General features: G+C 37.7%; 3 protein-coding genes across 3 annotated transcripts; all 3 read left to right on the top strand.

Annotated features, from left to right (window-relative positions):
- The first annotated feature begins 6,845 nt into the window (after positions 1 to 6,845).
- LOC146701701 (apolipoprotein D-like) lies at positions 6,846 to 11,381 on the top strand. Its single transcript, XM_085468011.1, has 4 exons — positions 6,846 to 6,924; positions 7,566 to 7,681; positions 7,785 to 7,921; positions 10,282 to 11,381. Exons 2-4 carry the CDS (start codon positions 7,571 to 7,573, stop codon positions 10,283 to 10,285), a joined length of 252 nt encoding a protein of 83 aa, XP_085324137.1. The 5' UTR covers positions 6,846 to 6,924; positions 7,566 to 7,570; the 3' UTR covers positions 10,286 to 11,381.
- Positions 11,140 to 14,624, top strand: LOC146701700 (apolipoprotein D-like). The gene is made up of 5 exons (XM_085468010.1): positions 11,140 to 11,194; positions 11,398 to 11,513; positions 12,074 to 12,195; positions 13,381 to 13,466; positions 14,242 to 14,624. Exons 2-5 carry the CDS (start codon positions 11,403 to 11,405, stop codon positions 14,469 to 14,471), a joined length of 549 nt encoding a protein of 182 aa, XP_085324136.1. The 5' UTR covers positions 11,140 to 11,194; positions 11,398 to 11,402; the 3' UTR covers positions 14,472 to 14,624.
- Positions 14,625 to 15,314: 690 nt separating this feature from the next.
- On the top strand, positions 15,315 to 20,121 carry otos (otospiralin). Its single transcript, XM_085469204.1, has 4 exons — positions 15,315 to 17,290; positions 17,446 to 17,512; positions 17,969 to 17,992; positions 19,692 to 20,121. Exons 2-4 carry the CDS (start codon positions 17,455 to 17,457, stop codon positions 19,877 to 19,879), a joined length of 270 nt encoding a protein of 89 aa, XP_085325330.1. The 5' UTR covers positions 15,315 to 17,290; positions 17,446 to 17,454; the 3' UTR covers positions 19,880 to 20,121.
- Positions 20,122 to 20,170: the final 49 nt, after the last annotated feature.

The following is a 20,170-nucleotide window of genomic DNA, read 5'->3' as shown; positions in this document are numbered from 1 at the left end:
ACAGTACCCCACACAGCGGTCTGTATTTCGCCCCACTAAGACGGCGAACCAAAAAAAGTTCGAACTGCGCAACTCTGCGACTTAATGCTTCTGTACAAAAAACCCCACTGAGCGGCTTTGTACATCGCCCCACTTAGACGGCGAATTTTAGCCCCACTGAGCGGCCACGGACAACGCCCCACTGAGCGGCGAAGACGTAATTTTAGCCCCACTAAGCGGCCACGGACAACGCCCCACTGAGCGGCGAAGACGTACAGTTATAGAGTTGGACTCTAAACTTACTCGGTGTTGCTTAGCGTGTAATATCAGCCTCGAATCCCGCCAATCGCCATTCATCGAGGAGAAAAGACATACAGCGAATCCACAGGAACTTCCTGGCTGACGTCAGTCTTTCAGCGTGTCCCTCCTCCCCTCGGTGAATGCGATTCCAGGGCTCCGGCATCGAAGGACCAATTAATGATAGGTTTGTAGCATAAACCTATTCGCTGGAACGTTAAGACAATATAATTACACTGCAAGCAAGACACAAGTAGGCAAACTTCTTCATGGTACTCGTGCACGGGAGAGAACCGGACAGGCACCGTTCCTTCGCTTGACCCCAGTAGCTCTCGTCCGTTCTCCCATATCACTGTCCTTTTATTGAGGTTACATGAATATGCATAAGTTCATTAACATATGACGTCTACATACACAAAGAGTACCTTGCGTGTGTGTGTGTGTGTGTGTGTGTGTGTGTGTGTGTGTGTGTGTGTGTGTGTGTGTGTGTGTGTGTGTGGACTGCTGATCAAAGGGTCAAACATCCTTGGTCAGGAAGAGGGTAGCCTCCCCCTCACCCTAGATGGTTCATCCTAGATAACACGGTGAGGAAGTCCTGCAGTTCATCTAAACAAAGAGCACTTAGACTAGAACAGACGTAGCTACGTTAATCCTACCATAAAACAATAAGACACGGTATGACCTCTCATGCTCCCAAAGTGCTGTCTAATACACACAAAGTTTGCAGACTATCAAGGATCAAAACCTCTACCAATCTACAACTAATTACAAAACTCTAAGCATATATAAGTAAATATTTCTAAGCATAAATGACAATCAACAATACAAATCTAACAAGTTCCACCTCCACTACATGCTACATCAACACGTTCTCACTCCTAACTAGTCATATACACGTAAAATCTCTGTCTTGTTCCTGTTTCTTTCATTTAAGGAATATTTCTAAACTGCAACATATGGTCTCCTTAGCTGAACTGGAAAAAATTGTCCATGCATTTGTGTCATCGCGTTTAGATTATTATAATTCCCTGTTTACCAGCTTGGATAAATCATCACTTTCTCGCCTCCAAGCTATACAAAACGCAGCAGCCAGACTACTAACTTGCTCTAGCAAGCGAGCTCACATCACTCCTATTTTATGTTCTTTACATTGGCTCCCAATAGATTTTAGAATTCGTTTTAAAATTATTGTTTTAACGTACAGCGCACTAAATGGCCAAGCCCCAGATTATTTATCCAAGCTTCTCACAAAATACACTACTGCTCGCCGTCTCCGCTCACAGACTAAGAGTTTGTTTGTTTCTCCCAGAACACGTCTGAAGACGAAAGGGGTCTGTGGCACCAATGCTGTGGAAAAGTCTACCTCTACAACTACGTTTGGTTGACTCTGTGGAATCTTTTAAAAAGCAGTTAAAAACTTTACTGTTCAAACAAGCTTTCTGTTGACCAATGCTTTTTACATTTTTATATTTTTAATTTACATTTAAACTCTATATTGTGTATATTGTGCAGCTGATTGACTGAGCAATGTCATGACGTGTGTGTACTGATGGAAAATATAAAGAGGAACACGGAAACATTCATCATCTCTGACACAGTAGAAATATCTGTTTGACCGGCAGTTCAACAGCTTATTAGTAAGTTTGTTTCTCATTATTATTTGTAAATATGTATACAAATGGTTGGTTTTTTGTACTGTTTTTATCAATAAATCTCAGCAACAAAGGACAAACACCCATGTGTGTTGATTTCTCCCTAAGATGGCAAACTGAAACACTCCAAGTTGGTGACTTTTGGAGATTTATTTCCCTGGATGATTGAGAATGCATCAAGATGAAACACAAAAGGAAGTTCACAGCTTTTAGCAGCTCCCCCACCCCCTCATCCACACACCCCCACTCCCCTCCCTCCTGAATTCCTTTTTAACTACCTAATATACATATGAATGACTAGCCAATTTAGCTTCCACTTGGCTGAAGCTAAAGCTTAGCTAAAAGCCTACCAGCCATTTGGCTGGTGGCGGGTTTTATAGGTAGAAAGGTAGAAGCCTGGGACTCCTAGTGTTAATTGGTAGTGGGCTTTTGAGCCTATACAGCTTAGAGTAAGACAACATGCATGAAGAGGATGATGTGGACAAAATACTCATTTGCCTAATAACTCTGCACTCCCTGTATTTACAGTGTGTCAGTAAAGGCCGACATTCACTTCTGGCCTCTGTGTTGAATGAGCCCATGTTGGGTTTGTGAATTTGACCCCTTAAGGTTTTGAAGTTGGGGATACATGCTCCTGGTGAGCATAAGATGTCTGATAACAGCTTGACATCTCAGTTATAAATGGAATTCAAAATGGTTTTGGAAGTATGACTAATGTATAATCTGACCTCTAAGGTACGCACAACAAGCCCTAGAAGACTATGGGGGACAGTTTACTTCGTGCTATAAAAACACAAACCTTAATCTTTGATCTTCCAACATTATCTTTCTGTTCTGGTTTTAGAGTCTCTGTTTATTGAGTTGTGCTTTTGGAATCACCCTGTAGTGAGACAAGGGTACGCTGGGAGAGAATATGGCATTATACAAGCAGAGTGTTTTGACTGTATCACTAGATCTAAGAAATACACCTGTTATTGGTTATTAAAAAGCGTTAGCTGTGGTGCAGGTTTAATTTATCATTTTTGCATGAACTGTTCAAGAATTACAGACATCTTTATATATTGATAGTGCAGGCATTTTTTACTTAAGTAGAAGTATAGCTGCTAACATCAGAAATACTCAAGTAAAAGTCTGATAATGTATGGGCTCAGAAATGTGCTCAAAGTAAGAAAGTCAAAGTAGTAACTGAATATTGTGCTATAATAAAATCTATTATTATTATTATATTAGTAGGTGAGACTACAAACTTAGTCTGGTGGTTGCGCCTGATAGAAAAACAAAACAAAACAAACAAAAAACCAATAAACTAACCCCTTGTTTAGAGGTGATTGTCAGTTTGCTGGGTTTAGAGACACAGAGTGAGAGAGATCATGTTCTACATTACTTTAAAAGTGATTTTCAGAGCTGTTGATGTATGAAACAGTGTCCATAGAGACATGGATCAACTCTGTTTATGGCATTGAGTGTTAAATTGTTTCAATAAAGCCTGCAAAATTCTTGCATTCATACTGGGGAGCAAAGAAAAGTTAGACATTGGTTGTACTATTGAAAATCAGTTTCACAAAAACCATGTAAACAGACATGAAGAAGAATGTGTTTGTAAAACTAGCGGTAAAGTATGGGAACTATAAGACAGACTGTTTCTGCTATCAAAACAGTTTGTGTTGTTAATCCTGAATGATTCTTGGTCACAACATTTTATTCCACACACATTTGGAAAATCGCATAGTTTGACAATAAATATCCCAGTAAAGACGCTTCATTTCTTAAGAAATATGCAGAGGGAGTGGCCATGAAAACAATGTCACATTGTTTTCATGGCCACACCCTCACCCCAGGTGCAGAGGCCTATTTCTGTTCAGGAATGTTGTGAATACTTTGAGATTTATATTAATTGCAATTCCTACCTCTACATTTATTTTTTGAAATATATAATTAGCACAGCGTGGCCGTGCAATTTTTTTTAGTTTTTATTCCTATCAATGATATTTTCACTTGTTACCTCTGAATTATTGAATCAGACCTAGATGACATGAAATTTTCAGCAAAATTATAATTCAAATACTCCTTTAATTATTGATTATTCTCATTAATTTTCAATCATTTTATATATTTTTCCATAGTATTACATTTGAATTTAACAGATCATTCTCTCACATAACAGACAAATATTTGTGAAATTATGATACATTTCTGAATGTATTTTTACAATCTAAATATGCATATGTACAAAAAATATGTTTAAAAAACAAGTAAATTGTGTTTTACTATATTTACAGTGATGTTATGTTATTTTACCTTTGACATGTAAAATCACAGTCTACTTATGTAAATTGAAGATATTCTAGAAAGACAGTACAAAACTGTAAAATATACAGTAAGATACTTTGACATTACTATTTTTTTGGAACAGTGTACACTTCTTGTAAATAAAACAAAACAAAACAAAAAAGCTGATTGGAAATGCATAAAAAAAACCACCCTGCCTTGACTTTCGTTCTGCGAGCACGCACGCTCTCTCACACACACACACACACACACACACACACACACACACACACACACACACACACACACACACAGAAAGAGATCATTAATACAAAGGATTGCAGCAGCTTTTTGGATTTTCACTCTTTGATGGATTTAATATGAACAGCCACATAAAATTCATTCCAATTTTTTGCCTTTGCTTCAATTAAGATGTGCCTTTAAATCTGTGATACCTGCCTTGTTCAAAAAGTTTACTGACATAGTAAAGAAGTAGCTAGGGAACTCAGTGAGCAGCAATACCTTAGGGACACTTTCTCAAATAAAGAGGATTTCATCATCTGCAGTTTGTGGGGGAAAAAAAAGTGCCACATTATAAAACAAATCAATTGATCCACAAATTATGGATGCAGACTCTTTTCAGCTATAGGTGTAAAGGTATACTTCATGCACTTAGCATTGGTGCACGCTTCATATAGGACCGGGTGCTTCCAAAAACAATAGATGAGATGTCGATGGGGGGCGATACACCTGCAGGGCACCTTGCTGTGCAAGTTTAAAACAATGAGGGTGGGGCAGGCTGTTGCTGAGCTCCGGTGTAACTGGCCAAGATAGGCCTAAGGGTCCGCTGTTGCTGGCTACTTCAGAAAATAGGCGAGACCCTGCTCGACTGGTACATCTGCGGGGCTTTTACCTTCTCGTAGAATTACAAAAAGAGCCAATACCGGCCACTAAAAACAACTAGCTGGCTCTGTCTCCATCTAGTTCAACATCCCGAAATCCCGATTTTTAAATAAAATGATCGCATCAACCCGTGAAAGAAACCCCAGTAGATGCGTAAAAAAACTAGTTAAACTAAAACTAGTGGTTTGATTAAACGGAACGCTTGTGAACAGGCTGAAATTGCCCATTCAGAAGAAATTGCCATTTTGTGCCGTTTTTAAAATAAAATGCTTCCATCACTGCAAGCTGAGACATTGTCAGAATCACAAAATGAGTGTGATTAAAACACTATTACCAACACTTTTGACTAGATGTAAATAAGAAGCATTCCTGCATGTTAATGCACACTGTGAACCAAAACGGCTTCCACCACTCCACGCTAAAACAAAGAATTGCTTTTAAGAACACATATGTCTGCATAACTAAATGTTGAGACACGCCAAAGCAATAAAAGTAGTTGAATTAAAAACCCATGGTTTGATTAAATTAAAACCCAGTTAAAAACACATGAACTCATATTACCTCTCTGAGCCCTGTGTGTTTCCACACATGAACTCGCATACCCCCAGCACACCTGAACGCGCATGCGCACACGCACGAAACCGATCAAACAGGTTGTCAAACGGGTTTGGTTGGCCGCTATATTGGACTAGTGCCATCATATTACTACTAGCAGCCATACTGTAAAGAATGTATTCCTGCAAAAGTGACTTTGACATATTCCATTTCTACTACCCAGGGATTTTTGTACAATTGCCCTAACAGCCAACAGAGATGGTCGATCATGCCAAACAATTCATGACTGACGAAGGAATTGACATTTCCAAGATGACACACAAATCAGAACTGCAGAAATAGGAAATAACTGATATAAGTAATTTTATCTTTTCAGATTTCAGATCTGTACCTGTTTTACTTTGTTGCTGTCTTTTAATGTTTTATGATATCCTGAGAATTTAAGTGTTTCCACTTAAATGACCAAATTGCATCTTCATCATATCCTCCTTAGAACCAGCCTGCTCATTTACGTCCTTTGTATTGGACATTTGCTTTTGGTCTATTTCTTTTGAGTTATCTGAGCTACCATACTAAGTCCTAATGTACTAAATAGTGGACATCCTGGGCTTTCCATTGATATCTATGTTTTGTAGTTTAACTCAGGGTTAGCTTCTTACTGTCTCTGGATATTATAGATTGAACATGACATTGGTTTCATTGCCTAATAGTGTATTTATTATTATTGACAACAACTACAATAAGTCAAATGAGTTGTTCTTGAGATTGAAAAATTTTATTAAGGTTCAGTATAGATTAAAATTTCTTGCACATTAAACAGCAGCTTGGTTTATTTTTATGTTAACTATTATTAACCTTGCGAGTGACAGTGAACTATGATTTATGTAAAGAAGAGAAATGTCAGCTTCAAATAGTTAAAGCTGACAGTTTATCTATCATGTAATTTACCTAAAAAAAAGGTACATTTTTCAATAATAGCAAAAAACACATTGCATAATGACAAAGCAAATCTGAGATAAAGTGAGCATTAACATATGAGGCCTGAATGAAAAAATGTAATCAATAATATTTAACCCTTATCCCAGTGACATTTCACAACAAAAGAATATTCTTATGACTAGCGATAAGGAGCTGGTGAGTGCTGTTTGACGTGTTGTGGAGGCCAACCTCTGTTGTTCTGTGAACTGTATATAAAATGTTTGTTCCTAGAGCTCACACACTCAGTTTCTCCCAGCCTCGGACCTTCACCTGACATTCGCACACAGCTCAGGTAAGATCTTAAATTACTTTTTTTTTTTTTTTAACAGAAAAAACACCAAACTCAATTGAAAATTTGTACTGTTTTAGCAATGTTGATATTTTTAAATACAGTTTTCTGTAATACTCACTCCAGCATTAATTTTCACTCATTTTTATCATTTTTTTTGTGTTATCCTAAATCAGAATGTATTCTGATATCTTTGCAGATTGCATTTACCATATGCTTGTTGTCCGTATTAAAATATATATTTTTAATGATTATGACATGGTGCTGAACACATGCTTCGCAGTGTCTCACAGAAAGCATTTCTGAAACCAGGAAAACAGGTGTGACAATATTTGCTACAATAGTTAACCCTCACAGAATGCAAAACTTTGTTCTGTCGCTTTCTTCTGTCTAATTTAATAAATCTGTGACCTTCTAACCATTTCACAACTAAATGGGGAACTTGCTTCAAATCTTAAGAGTGAGGAAAAAATGTATTGTATTTAGTTTCCGTTAACCTTTCAGTATAAAAGGTGATGATATTTTTCAACTTTAGAAATAGAGTGAAACACACTCTCTACATGTATTAAAAAGGCTGGATGAACTGAGACAGGTATAAATGCCGCATAACATAACTTCTGCAATCCCCCCTTTATCTTCTAAAGGAACCATGTCTGCTACGTACCTTCTTCTCCTGCTGGTCCCCGTGATCTCAGCTCAGACTTTTCACTGGGGTGCCTGCCCTATTCCAGAGGTGCAATCTAACTTCACCCTTCAACCGGTGAGCAAAGAGATATATGCATCCAGAGTAAACATTTTTTAGTGCAGAACTCATAGCTGGGTGTTTTGGGTTTTTTTTTTTGTTTTTTTTTTTTTTGTTACAGTACATGGGTAAGTGGTATGAGATTGAAAAGCTGCCCGATATTTTTGGAAGAGGACAGTGCATCAGGGAGGAAAACACCATGATGGAAGATGGGTCTGTTCAAGTGTCGTACTCACAGGTGTGGGACCCCCAGAACCAGTAAGTACTGAAGGATCAGGTCGATGGATTGATGACTGGAATATAGGTTAGATGGACTGATACTATTCATTTGTCCGTAGAGTTAGATAAGCTTATGTTAAGAAATCAGTTTTACCCCGGTTCTTTTTATTCCTCGAGCATCCAGAGATGGCACCGGACTCAGTAGTCATCAGTGTTGGTCAAGTTACTTGAAAAAAGTGATCAGTAACTAATTACTGATTACTTCCCCCAAAAAGTAATCCCGTTACTTTACTGATTACTTATTTTCAAAAGTAATTAATTACTTAGTTACTTAGTTACTTTTTAAAAACACGATTTACAACCTGAAGAGGTGATAAAGCGATAGATCTTTCAGCCCAATTCTACTTTTTCTACATAATCCATCATACAAAATGTAATCAAATGGAAAAGTCTCTTTTTTTTTTTTTACTTGTTTTATCAGTTTTAATCTTTTAACTTTATGCATCAAGCAAAAATTTAATTATATGCAACATTCTCTGACTTGAATAAATTTGTTTAACATTTAAACCTATTTTCTGCACATTCCAGCACATAAAATATTTTTTGTGTTTACACTCACTCTTTCAAATAGATGCAAGTAAAACACAGCAGAAAATAAATAAAGTCAAAGACTCAGCGGTCTTGTTGCTCTATTTTCACCTGTAAAGCAGGACTGCGGTAGGCGGAGGTTTACCCTGGTGCAGGTGTGCCGCGGTCAGTTGAAGAATCCGCGAGTTTCCCATTATGTCGTTGCGCACTCGGTGCTTGCTTGGAAGTTTAGGGGTTTTTTTCGCTGTAAAAAGAAGTTTTCTTCCCACGCACGATGGACGCTAATGTTTTTGTCACTTTTTATGGAATCAAACTCAAAGTAAGGTCAGTACTTCCACGCTTTAAACGCTGCACGCTCATACTCTCTCCCACAATCGATATATTATCCATTGTTGATCTGCACACAGCTGTTGTCACTAACGGCGCACTCGCTTACGTCACTGTCGTGAGACATTCTCGCAAAAAAATCACGGTTTTAGTAACGCAGTAACGCAGCGTTCCTACGGGAAAGTAACGGTAATCTAATTACCGTTTTTGCAATAGTAATCCCTTACTTTACCCGTTACTTGAAAAAGTAATCAGATTACAGTAACGCGTTACTTGTAACGCGTTACTTGTAACGCGTTACCTGTAACGCGTTACTTGTAACGCGTTACCAGTGATGGGCAGTAACATCGTTACTGCCCATCTCTGGTAGTCATTTTCACACAATCTTTATTCATCTTTTACTCATCTTCATTTATCTTCATTTAAGCATGCACTTCTAGAAGGGAAGACGAGGCCGGTGTCCCTCTCCAAAATCTTCACCCCTTTGTTAGTTACAGCCAGCTTTATAGAAGCGACCCCATCATAAAACCCCCTACGGTGTGCTGCAAACTCTGTCTGTGTCTATGTGCACGAGCACATGAATGCCTACATGTGCGCGTTCCCACGTGTCTATGTGAGTGCTCGTGTGTGACTGTGTACGCATACCTGTGTGTATGTGTGAGTGCACATGAGTGAGTGTGCGTGTGGATGTGTGTGCGTGACAGTTAAAACACTGTGGGTGTAGGTAACTCCCTAGAGGTCATAAAACCCCTCTCCCTTCCAGACCACAGTTATCCAGTTACAAATGTTGAGACCCCCACCCTAAAACATCCTCTGGGGAATTTCCACTCAGTGGGGGAGGTCTCCTACACTCTACTCCTAAGTTCACGACACAGTCAGCCTTTATTACTTTAAGGGCAGAGTCTCTACAATAGTTCTACATTCTATGTTAACACATTTCTAAACTCTAAAATCAGCTAAACATTCTACATTTAGCATAAAGGAGAATAACGCAGGGAAAAGCTAGTATACTTCCGCCTGCAGATATCAAAAAATCCTTTTAACTATAACAACAAAGAAAAAAAGTCTAGTTTCTTGCAGTAGCATTAATGTTGTTGAAGCAATTGGCCGCTGGTAATAGATGGCTAATAATGGATGTGTTTGTCTGCAGGGTGAAACCTTGAACTTTACTTCTAGTGACTTTTCTTTGGATTTGTTCCGAGTGTTGATTTAATGTTTGCACAAGTATTTTTCTTCTGAAGAGCTGGGTTGAGTAAGAAAAAATGCCATGTAATCTATATTGACAAAAGGCTTAGTGGTGACAATATGACTCCCACAGATCAGAGCTGTAGCGTTTAGCAAGAACTGGCAGAGATGTTCGGTTATTGTAGAGTGTGTTTTTCTCTCTGAGGGTTTTTTCCTTGATTACCTACGCCTGTAACTTTTTACATGAGCCTTTGTTTTTTAAAAAGTACATTATTTTTGTGTTTTAATATGTTTTGCAGTTAAACGATCATCTCATCGAGCAAAAGTTATTTCCATCATGATTCATCTTCATGTCACAGTTCTTCAAAAATCAAAGTGCTGTCATACAGACATGAACACAGAAATGGTTTGAACTCTGTGTGAGCCGCCTGATAGTTGGAAACTATTCAGTAAAAGCTGTCCTATTTTTAAAGGTTTTGGATTTAATCAACTAAAGAGTGTTTGCATATCCTTGATTGCATGTAATAATCCATGAAACATGCTGTACTTGGTGTAGGAAAAACTTTGCTAAGATTCTGCTGGCATTAAAGATGAACCGATTAAACACTGGCTTGGCTTACATTCATTATAACTGTCATTAAATGAAGAAAATGCTATACGATCCTGACCCACAGTGAAATAATTGAGGGGCATTTTATTTTTAATAAAGAAAAAAGTATTTGCAATTTCACTGTAATAAAGTGGAAGAAATATCACACATAAATCATCTTTGTTCCTAGCCTCAAATCACAATAAAGCGGTACAACTGAAGAGCCAGCAGTACTGATTTTCAGCTAGTTATTTTATCTGTAAACCATTTAAAGGTGATGAAGAATAATATCATTTATATAATTTCCCTCATTCCAAGGTGGCATCTTCAGGTGTATGACAAACAATTCAAATGAAAATGATAAAGAAATAAATCAGCTTAATTCGGGGATGAACCCAGCATTAACACAGCGGTTCCTGAATGAATAACGACATTCATCCTTTCTCACAGTGACAGCACTTTCACCATACAGGAATGTGCGCATGATTACAATTAGTTAAACAGATGTCCTTATGCTGTCCGAGTGACGTAATGCGAAGGCTGACCTGTGTTTGTCTGGAGAGCTCAGACAGTGACCGAGAGCTCAGCCTCTAACTTCCACCTGACATCTGTACAGAGCTCAGGTAAGAACGCTTTAATAACTTTAATAAAATGGAAATACAACAAACATCTTGAGCATAAAGATTTATGTTTTAATACCCATAGTGTATCTTTTTACTGAAATTCTAAGTATATTATTAATGCAGCTCTTGCATTATTGCTACTGAAAATATACACTCCTGCAATAGCTCTCGTCTAATGTAACTTCTACCCTAATCTCCTGAAGGAACAATGTCTGGTGTGTGCTTTCTCCTTCTGATGCTCCCTCTGCTATCAGCTCAGACTTATCACTGGGGTCCCTGTCCTACTCCGAAGGTGCAGCCCAACTTTAACCTTCAGCAGGTGAGTACAAACTAAGGCATACACTCCTATAATGGCTTTCCTTCTCCGCCTTTCAGTGAAATCCATTAAAAAAAATTTACATATAAAGACCTAAATATAAAGGCTCCTAAATATATATATATATATATAGCTGAGCTACTGGGACCTTATAACTACAGTCGTCCTCTCTGATCATCTGATTGGGCTCTTTTACACCCTCTCACACACCCTCTTCTTTTAAATCTAGAGGCTATTGCAATTCTAAACATTGGGTCAGCCTTAGCCTTCTGAAAATTAATTTCTATAGGTTAGCATTTCCTCAAATTTATTCCCAATATTTTTGGCTTTTGTTCTTCTAATATGTATTTATGTGAGTGCGTATGCAAGAATGAGTGTAAGACCACATGTCTGACCGTGTTTTTTGTGTGCTTGAATATGTACACCTATCTTCAATGTGTGATTTTATGCAAACTGTGAAGCATTTTCTAACTGTGTTTTATTTAATGATATACAAATGAAATAATTATAATTATTAAACAAAGAGTTGCACAGATCTAATGACTTGCCTATGGTTGTTACAGTACCTGGGTAAATGGTATGAGATTGAGAAGCTGCCTGCTCCCTTTGCAAGAGGAAAGTGCATTGAGATAAACTACTCCATTAGGAGAGATGGGACCATCCAGCTGCTGACCTCGCAGATCTAGTAAGTACTATAGCAAAGGATTCTTATTGTTGGTTCGCTTGACACCACATTTCTCTGCAACTTCCATTTTTCTTTTAGCATATACTCTTTTGAAGGAATATTGATACCACTGAAAAGATATCACTCTCATTTGTATGGTTGATATGATGCTGGAGACAAAAATAATTCTACTGTTTCTGGCATAAAAACTGTTGTCTGTGTAAAGAATCAGAAAGAATGCTTTGTTTCAAAACTCATTGTACCAAAAATCATGTTCTTCTCTATGTATGAAATATGTCTGTATATAGTCCCAGATTCAAGAAAGTAAACAGCGTAAAAGTGCTTTAAATCTAAATCCTTTGTTATGGTCAGCAATGGGCAACTCCTCTTATTTGAAAAAAGATTCTTGTTTGAATTAACGTTGCACAGGACTTTTGCCGTTTTAGTTTGCCAGGTTGCAACAGTGACAAACTTCTCCCAACTTTGATGCAAGTAATGAAAAAGACAACCAATAGGAGCACAGTATATTGGCGACTCACAGATGACAGAATACAATATAAATTTGAGGATTACTTTCAGAGATTACATCCAGAGCCTGGAATGACAAACAGTTAACCATCAGCTTTAAGTGACAAGTGATGAATAGGTAAGCCAACCCTGAAAAGGAATGCTATTTACATCAATGCACAAGTGAGTGTTAAACATAGGCAAAAGGCATGTGAAACATCAAACAAGTAAAACAAAGGTGATAAGGTCTAAGAGTCAAACATTCCAGGGGATAGGCAACTGCCATCTGGTTATAGGTATTATGACCAGGATGTTAAAAGCAAAAGATTCCACGAATAGTGAGTCTGTCTCAGTTTCTAGCGTGGTTAGGAAGATACATCTATGTTCAAATCAAAGGGCTTACAGCAGTAGCTCAAAGCACACCTTGGTCCAAGCCATGATGATGGGTGATTTGATTTTTTTGTGAGTTTTTTTAGACTCCTTCAGGGTGTGTATTGTATGATGAGCAAAAAGTAATAAAGCTGACACTGACCATGGACAACTGACCTAAAGCTGATTGCCGGCACACCCGAGGTGGAGTTTACCTACATGAGGGATTCTGTCTTTCTGTCTGCCACGCCTCCAGCAGCAGATTTTATAATTAGTTGAATTAATAGTTAGTCTGTTTGAAATCTTTGTTGACATATTTTTTCATTTCAGCAAAGATAAGAAGAGGCATGCAGAAGGGACAGGTGTAGTTTCAGACCCACGAGAACCGGCCAAACTGGGAGTCAGTTTCTCATATTGTAAGTACTTATTATCCTTATTTTATCAACTATTTGATGAAACATTGCAGTATTCCTGCTTTACTGAGATCAAATTGTACGAAGTCTGGTGGTCCTTTGAAATTACATCTTGACATTTGTATTTTTTCACTCAAACACCTTCTGTTGGCTATAATTTGGAGCTGTCCAGTACTTTAGTTGATGACAATATAGTGTGAGATTGTGAGTATACTGACATGCTGATACAAGCATTTGCCTTAAAGCACTGTGATACTGTACAGTTTTAATGTCATGGCTGTAGCCGGGCTTATTTATTGAACCTGTTGTATCATCATGATGTTTTAATTTTGTAATTACCTTGACTAATTTATCAGTGGGCTGATTTTATCAACTCATATTACATATTTGCTGATCTATCAGTATTAGCATTTTAGCCAATAAAAGAAACACCCTTGGGACTTGCTATGAATGTTGATGTTGCTTGTTTCTTCCACCATGCTATGTCCCTGTTTGAAACAAACTCGAAAGCCACAAATAAATCAACCAGCAGATCAGAGCAGAGGCAAAGCATAAATAGTTCAATAAAAAAAAACTACACAAAATCTGTTTATGTTTCATTTGTCGGAGAAAAAGAAAACCAAAAGCAGATTTTTAAGTCACTAAAAATCATATATTTGTCAGGCTCCATAATATTACACATTTAAGTTGGATCAGTTTTATTCAGAAAATCAATATAGAGATTCTCCTTTGGAAAAATGTTTGTTTTTTATACATTTTTTTTTCTCTTTGTTCTCAGTCACTCCATATGTGCCATACTGGGTTCTGACTACTGACTACACCAGCTTGTCTGTCGTGTACTCCTGCACAGACATCCTTCGCATATTTCATTTCAACTACAGCTGGATTCTTGCCCGGTCGCCCTATCTGCCTCCAGAGACTGTGCATTACGCCAAACAGCTGCTAATTGATGAAGGAATCGACATTTTCAGGATGACACACACAGATCAGAACTGCAAGGATAAATAATAACCAATAGACACGTTCAGTTATTCCTCTCTTATGAACTCATCCCACTTCAATATATCTGTTTTTAATTGTTGCTGCCTTTTGAAAAGACATGTAAATTCTAAATAAAATGATCACTAAGTTAAAGTGTTAAAATTGTACAAAGGAGTTAGGTAACCCATTATCTATTAATTACTCCAAGAAAAAAAATTATTTATTTATTTATATATATATATATATACACACACACACACACACACACACACACACACACACACACACACACACACACACACACACACACACACACACACCTCAAATATACAGGGAGTGCAGAATTATTAGGCAAGTTGTATTTTTGAGGAATAATTTTATTATTGAACAACAACCATGTTCTCAATGAACCCAAAAAACTCATTAATATCAAAGCTGAATGTTTTTGGAAGTAGTTTTTAGTTTTAGCTATTTTAAGGGGATATCTGTGTGTGCAGGTGACTATTACTGTGCATAATTATTAGGCAACTTAACAAAAAACAAATATATACCCATTTCAACCCGAAAAGACCCCACAAGCTCATCTTTGATGATACCAGCCCAAACCAGTACTCCACCTCCACCTTGCTGGCGTCTGAGTCGGACTGGAGCTCTCTGCCCTTTACCAATCCAGCCACGGGCCCATCCATCTGGCCCATCAAGACTCACTCTCATTTCATCAGTCCATAAAACCTTAGAAAAACCAGTCTTGAGATATTTCTTGGCCCAGTCTTGACGTTTCAGCTTGTGTGTCTTGTTCAGTGGTGATCGTCTTTCAGCCTTTCTTACCTTGGCCATGTCTCTGAGTATTGCACACCTTGTGCTTTTGGGCACTCCAGTGATGTTGCAGCTCTGAAATATGGCCAAACTGGTGGCAAGTGGCATCTTGGCAGCTGCACGCTTGACTTTTCTCAGTTCATGGGCAGTTATTTTGCGCCTTGGTTTTTCCACACGCTTCTTGCCACCCTATTGACTATTTTGAATGAAACGCTTGATTGTTCGATGATCACGCTTCAGAAGCTTTGCAATTTTGAGACTGCTGCATCCCTCTGCAAGATATCTCACTATTTTTGACTTTTCTGAGCCTGTCAAGTCCTTCTTTTGACCCATTTTGCCAAAGGAAAGGACGTTGCCTAATAATTATGCACACCTGATATGGGGTGTTGATGTCATTAGACCACACCCCTTCTCATTACAGAGATGCACATCACCTAATATGCTTAATTGGTAGTAGGCTTTCGAGCCTATACAGCTTGGAGTAAGACAACATGCATGAAGAGGATGATGTGGACAAAATACTCATTTGCCTAATAATTCTGCACTCCCTGTAGAGAAAGTTGAGGAACAGGTAAAACAAAGACAAGAACATGAAAAAGTGCCTAAAAGGCAAATAACTACAACACTGAGGAAAAAAAGATAGAGGAGATGATAGAAAGATGATATCATGATGTACATTACTCTCTGAACTTCATGTTTGCATATTGACACTAGAGTGGATCATTTTCCTTGGTGATGAAAAAAAGGTTCTGTGTATATTACAGGTACTCTTTACAACCATCATTAATATATTGAACATTCTATTCTGATTCACTCTGATTGGGGAAATGCAGTATTTTCAATAAATTTTTAGATTTTAAGGGTTACCGCTGACATGATTTATATAAAGGGGGGAAGTATCACTTTTATATAGTCGACAGATTATTCTTGCAGCACAGTGATGCAGGGGTTTCTTTGTGGCATGAAAACATCACAAAGATGTTGCTTTAAAGACATTATAAATAAATGTGCATGTGAATGCCTGCCTGTTTCTCTGTGTCAGTCCTGGGATTGAGTGGCAACCAGAACTAGCCAACTCTGAACTGGCAGCTGAGACATGGACTGAGAATTGTGTCTGGATTAGTGAAGAAGGCACCAGACGCGTAGCTTGTGGGGCTGTGAGGATGCCATTTAATTTTAATGGTGACAATTTTATTTGTCAGGTTTAAGAATGTGGATCCAGCAAATATTTGGCTTCATCCTTAAAAATGTGACTAAAATAAAATAAAAAAAAATGTTTGCAGATTACCAGTTCATTGACTATTTATACAGGGAACTAAATATTTATTATGGGGAACCAAATGTTACTGCTCTACTAAAAGAGTCAGAAGAGATTTACACTTGTGGCCATTCATGCTGCCTTTTCTCTTTCCCAGTTTTTGTTTGGGTGTTTTAATCAGAATTTACACCTCAGTTTACATTACAGTTGCTGCAGTAGGTTTTGTTGGGGTAAAATGTTTATCTGTTTATCAAAAAATGCTTGTCTGTTTATTTCTATAAACAAAGAATAATCATTTAAAAATAATAAAAGCCATTCAGCTCAGCTCTACTTTATCAGAAGTAAAACTGTTTTACAGCATTAACTATTAGACTCGATCAGTAGCAGGATAGACAGTGGTGGTCCAGAAGGACCAACTTGCTATTGTGTTCAATTTTTTACTTTCCTCCCAAATTAAACAGCTATAAATGAGCCTGAAATTCAAAACAAATCAAACTACTTCTTCTTTTTCTTTTTTTAGTAGGTGCGATGTGTACACAGCTGAGAGAAATATTTGTGAAAATATGAGGACAGCTCCCCTCTGAGTACACAAGGTACAGTATAATCTGGGCAAGGCCTGGCGGGGTTATGTGCTTGCATGTGTGTGTTTGCTTAAGTGTGTTTTTGGAGGTCGGCTGCCTCTTCCTTCACTGAGCCCCTCACACCACAGACCTCAGTGAACCAGCAGAAGATCAGCAGCATCTCATTGCACGGCTTCACAGACTATTCACAGGTAAACAGCTGCAGAGTTTGATTCTGGTTTCAGAAGATTTCTAGTATATATATCAAGATATTCACTTTATTTATTGTTTAAGAGATTTCACTTTTGCAACATAGATAAAAAAAAACAAACAAACTACAGCATTGGTGTGCATTTTCTTCATTTAGGAGGGCGACATGAAGCTGCTGGTGTTGCTCGGTATTGTCTTCTGCCTCTTTGCCTGTCATCTCAGTGGTGAGTTTTTCTTTTTTTAATCCACAGAAAATATGTTCCCTTGAATTCAAGAGTTGGTGTGTTGTAGCTAAAGTTGAGTTTATTCATGCAGTGCAAACATTAATAAGTTTTAACACTAAGTTTGATATATGTACATGTAGAAATGTCGGTGAAAATAGCTGGAAATCATGTGATGTAACAGTGCTGCTGGAGAGGATTTGTTTTGTGTACAAAGAGGACTCTGACTGAGTCTCCATGATGAATTCCTTCTGGTTTAGTCTGTTTGTGCGTGTGTGTGTGTGAATAGTTAACAATAATATTTGAGGAGGCAGCAGGTATTTGTAGTCCCCTAGGAAAAAGCTCTCTTTTCCAGACCTGAATCCCATCTTTGTGCTCAAGGAATGCCTGAAATGTTAACTTTTCCCCCCCTTCTCCCTCTCTCCCTTCCCCCCTTCCTTCTCCATCTCCTCATTGCAGAGGCCAGGATCATCCCAGAAGGAGGTAACTTTTCAAACTTCTTTTCGACGTCTTCAGACATATAAAAAAGCTCAATGAACTTTGCATACATGCTGTACATCAGAAGTAGCCAAATGCGGCCGGTGAATCAAACCCTGCATTCTCTTTGAAATATATGTCCTATCATTATTATTATTATTATTATATCTGCATCAAAAGTTTTCTATAACTTTTCACAACTCTTCTGTAGATAACATTACAAGTACATGGCATATAATGTTTACAAATAGGAAAATGAACTGCTACATTTTTTTTATTTCAAATAAATATTGGGAAGCATCCATAAATTAGTCAATGTCTTTTGGTCAAATGAGTCATGTGGACTCAACACCAGGCTCATCATGAGGGTTATTTGAAGACATTCAGTTTTTTTCCACAGCCTTTTATAGCACTGAGCTCGACTCAAAGCAACTATGTTAACAGGGAGCATTTGTACAAAGGAAAGCCATTCATGTATATTTGAATTTCCTCCCCACACACTGTTGTTGGAATACAAGAATACAAAGGAGAAAGGGCGCGTCAGCTATGCTTGTCCTTAAATACTGACTCACATGACAGATGCTAAGTAATTATTTTCTCACATGTAGGCTCCAACAGCGGTGAGTGACCTCTGAGACTCTTGTGACCCTACCAAGGAAAAGAATTTCTCCACAGTGATATAAGCCTTGCTTATAAATGGGTGGATGGGGTGGTAACAGTCTTCAAATGGAATCTTAAAGCAACTTTAATAAACTAGAACACTTTTAATGCTAAAAAAAATCAGGATGCATAGATCAGGTATTTATTTAGAGAGAAATACTAGAGACAAATCATATTAGTTAATAATTTGGTCTTTTTAGCCTTTAAAAGGAGCGTTGATATGACATGCACATTTTTTTGTTTATAATAATCTCTTCAACTCATGACTTGTAGGAATTTATTCTACAAACTAACATTCAATTTTCATTTTAAACAGGCTTCTACCTGGACACCTGAATTAACGTTTGCATTTAGCAGCAAGAGCAAATATATGATTTTAAATGCAATAAAGATGTTTCTAATGAGCTATAATGTTGGTTGTATCTCTCTGAGAGTGGTAAACACCAGTTCTCCCTTCCCACTATCACCTGTTATTTTTGCTCAGAGGGGGTCATCTGATTGTTGGGGGTTTTGCTCTATTGTTGCAGGGTTTTTTGTTGTTTTTTTTTACTTTAAAATATGAGGCAACTATTGTTGTTATGATTTGCCAGTGTTTAGCTGTCAAAATAAAGCTTTTACACTTAGGATTACCTAATACAATACCATTGTTCTGTGATTGAGTTGGGACAGCAACAAAACCCTTTGCTGATCTAAATACCTGGTGGAAATGAAAGCATTGTAAGAACCACATTTTCCATAGAATATGTTAAATAAGTCAACAAAGGCAATGCCTGTGCAGCGTTGTGGTTCACTTTGTTCTCTGTGAAAAATAAATAGCCATTGCCTCTCTTTTCACTTTCATATGTGGGAAACGGTGCCTGTGATATATCAGGAGTTAAAAACACCTGGTGCTTTTCTGAATGTGTGAATATGAACTACTACCAAAAACTATATTTACTACAAAATATCATCAGTAAATCCCTAACATGATACTTTATGGTCTGTAACAGCATCTGTTTGAGACTGTATGTACCCTGTCCTTTCTGACATGCCATGTGTCTTTCAGTGCCTTATGATGAACCACCAGCTGTTCCCTACTGGCCGTACACCACCTCTGACTTCTGGAACTACATTGAGTACTTCAGATCCATCGGTGCCTACAACTACATCAATGAGATGGCCCGGGCCTTCTTCGCCCACCAGCCCATAGGAGACACTCTAGGATATGAGACCAATGCAGGACATGAACACTAAGAGAGGAGCTAGACCCAAAAGAGAGAAAAAGTAACAAGAGCATGACATGAAAAAAAAAATGTTATCATGAGGGTTTATTAAAGGGAAATAAGGAAATTATTATAAATATGAAACAAAAGGGGGATGTGAAAAGGAACACAGATTTTTTTTTAGTAGCTTAGTCACATATATACAATAGAATTAGACATAAATAGCCCTCTTATTGTCATATAAAGTGCCACAAATAAATAAACAAACCATTCTTCAAATATGTAATGGAGTCTGAGATTTCTTTTAGTCTTTAGAGATCTA

The sequence above is a fragment of the Copadichromis virginalis genome, linkage group LG9 (genome assembly GCF_057382275.1).
Source record: "Copadichromis virginalis isolate Kocher_CV1m ecotype Utaka linkage group LG9, C_Virginalis_male_GT1.1, whole genome shotgun sequence".
Taxonomy (NCBI): Eukaryota; Metazoa; Chordata; class Actinopteri; order Cichliformes; family Cichlidae; genus Copadichromis; species Copadichromis virginalis.
The sequence above is the reverse complement of the archived record's forward strand: the minus strand, read 5'-3'. Positions and strand labels throughout refer to the sequence as shown.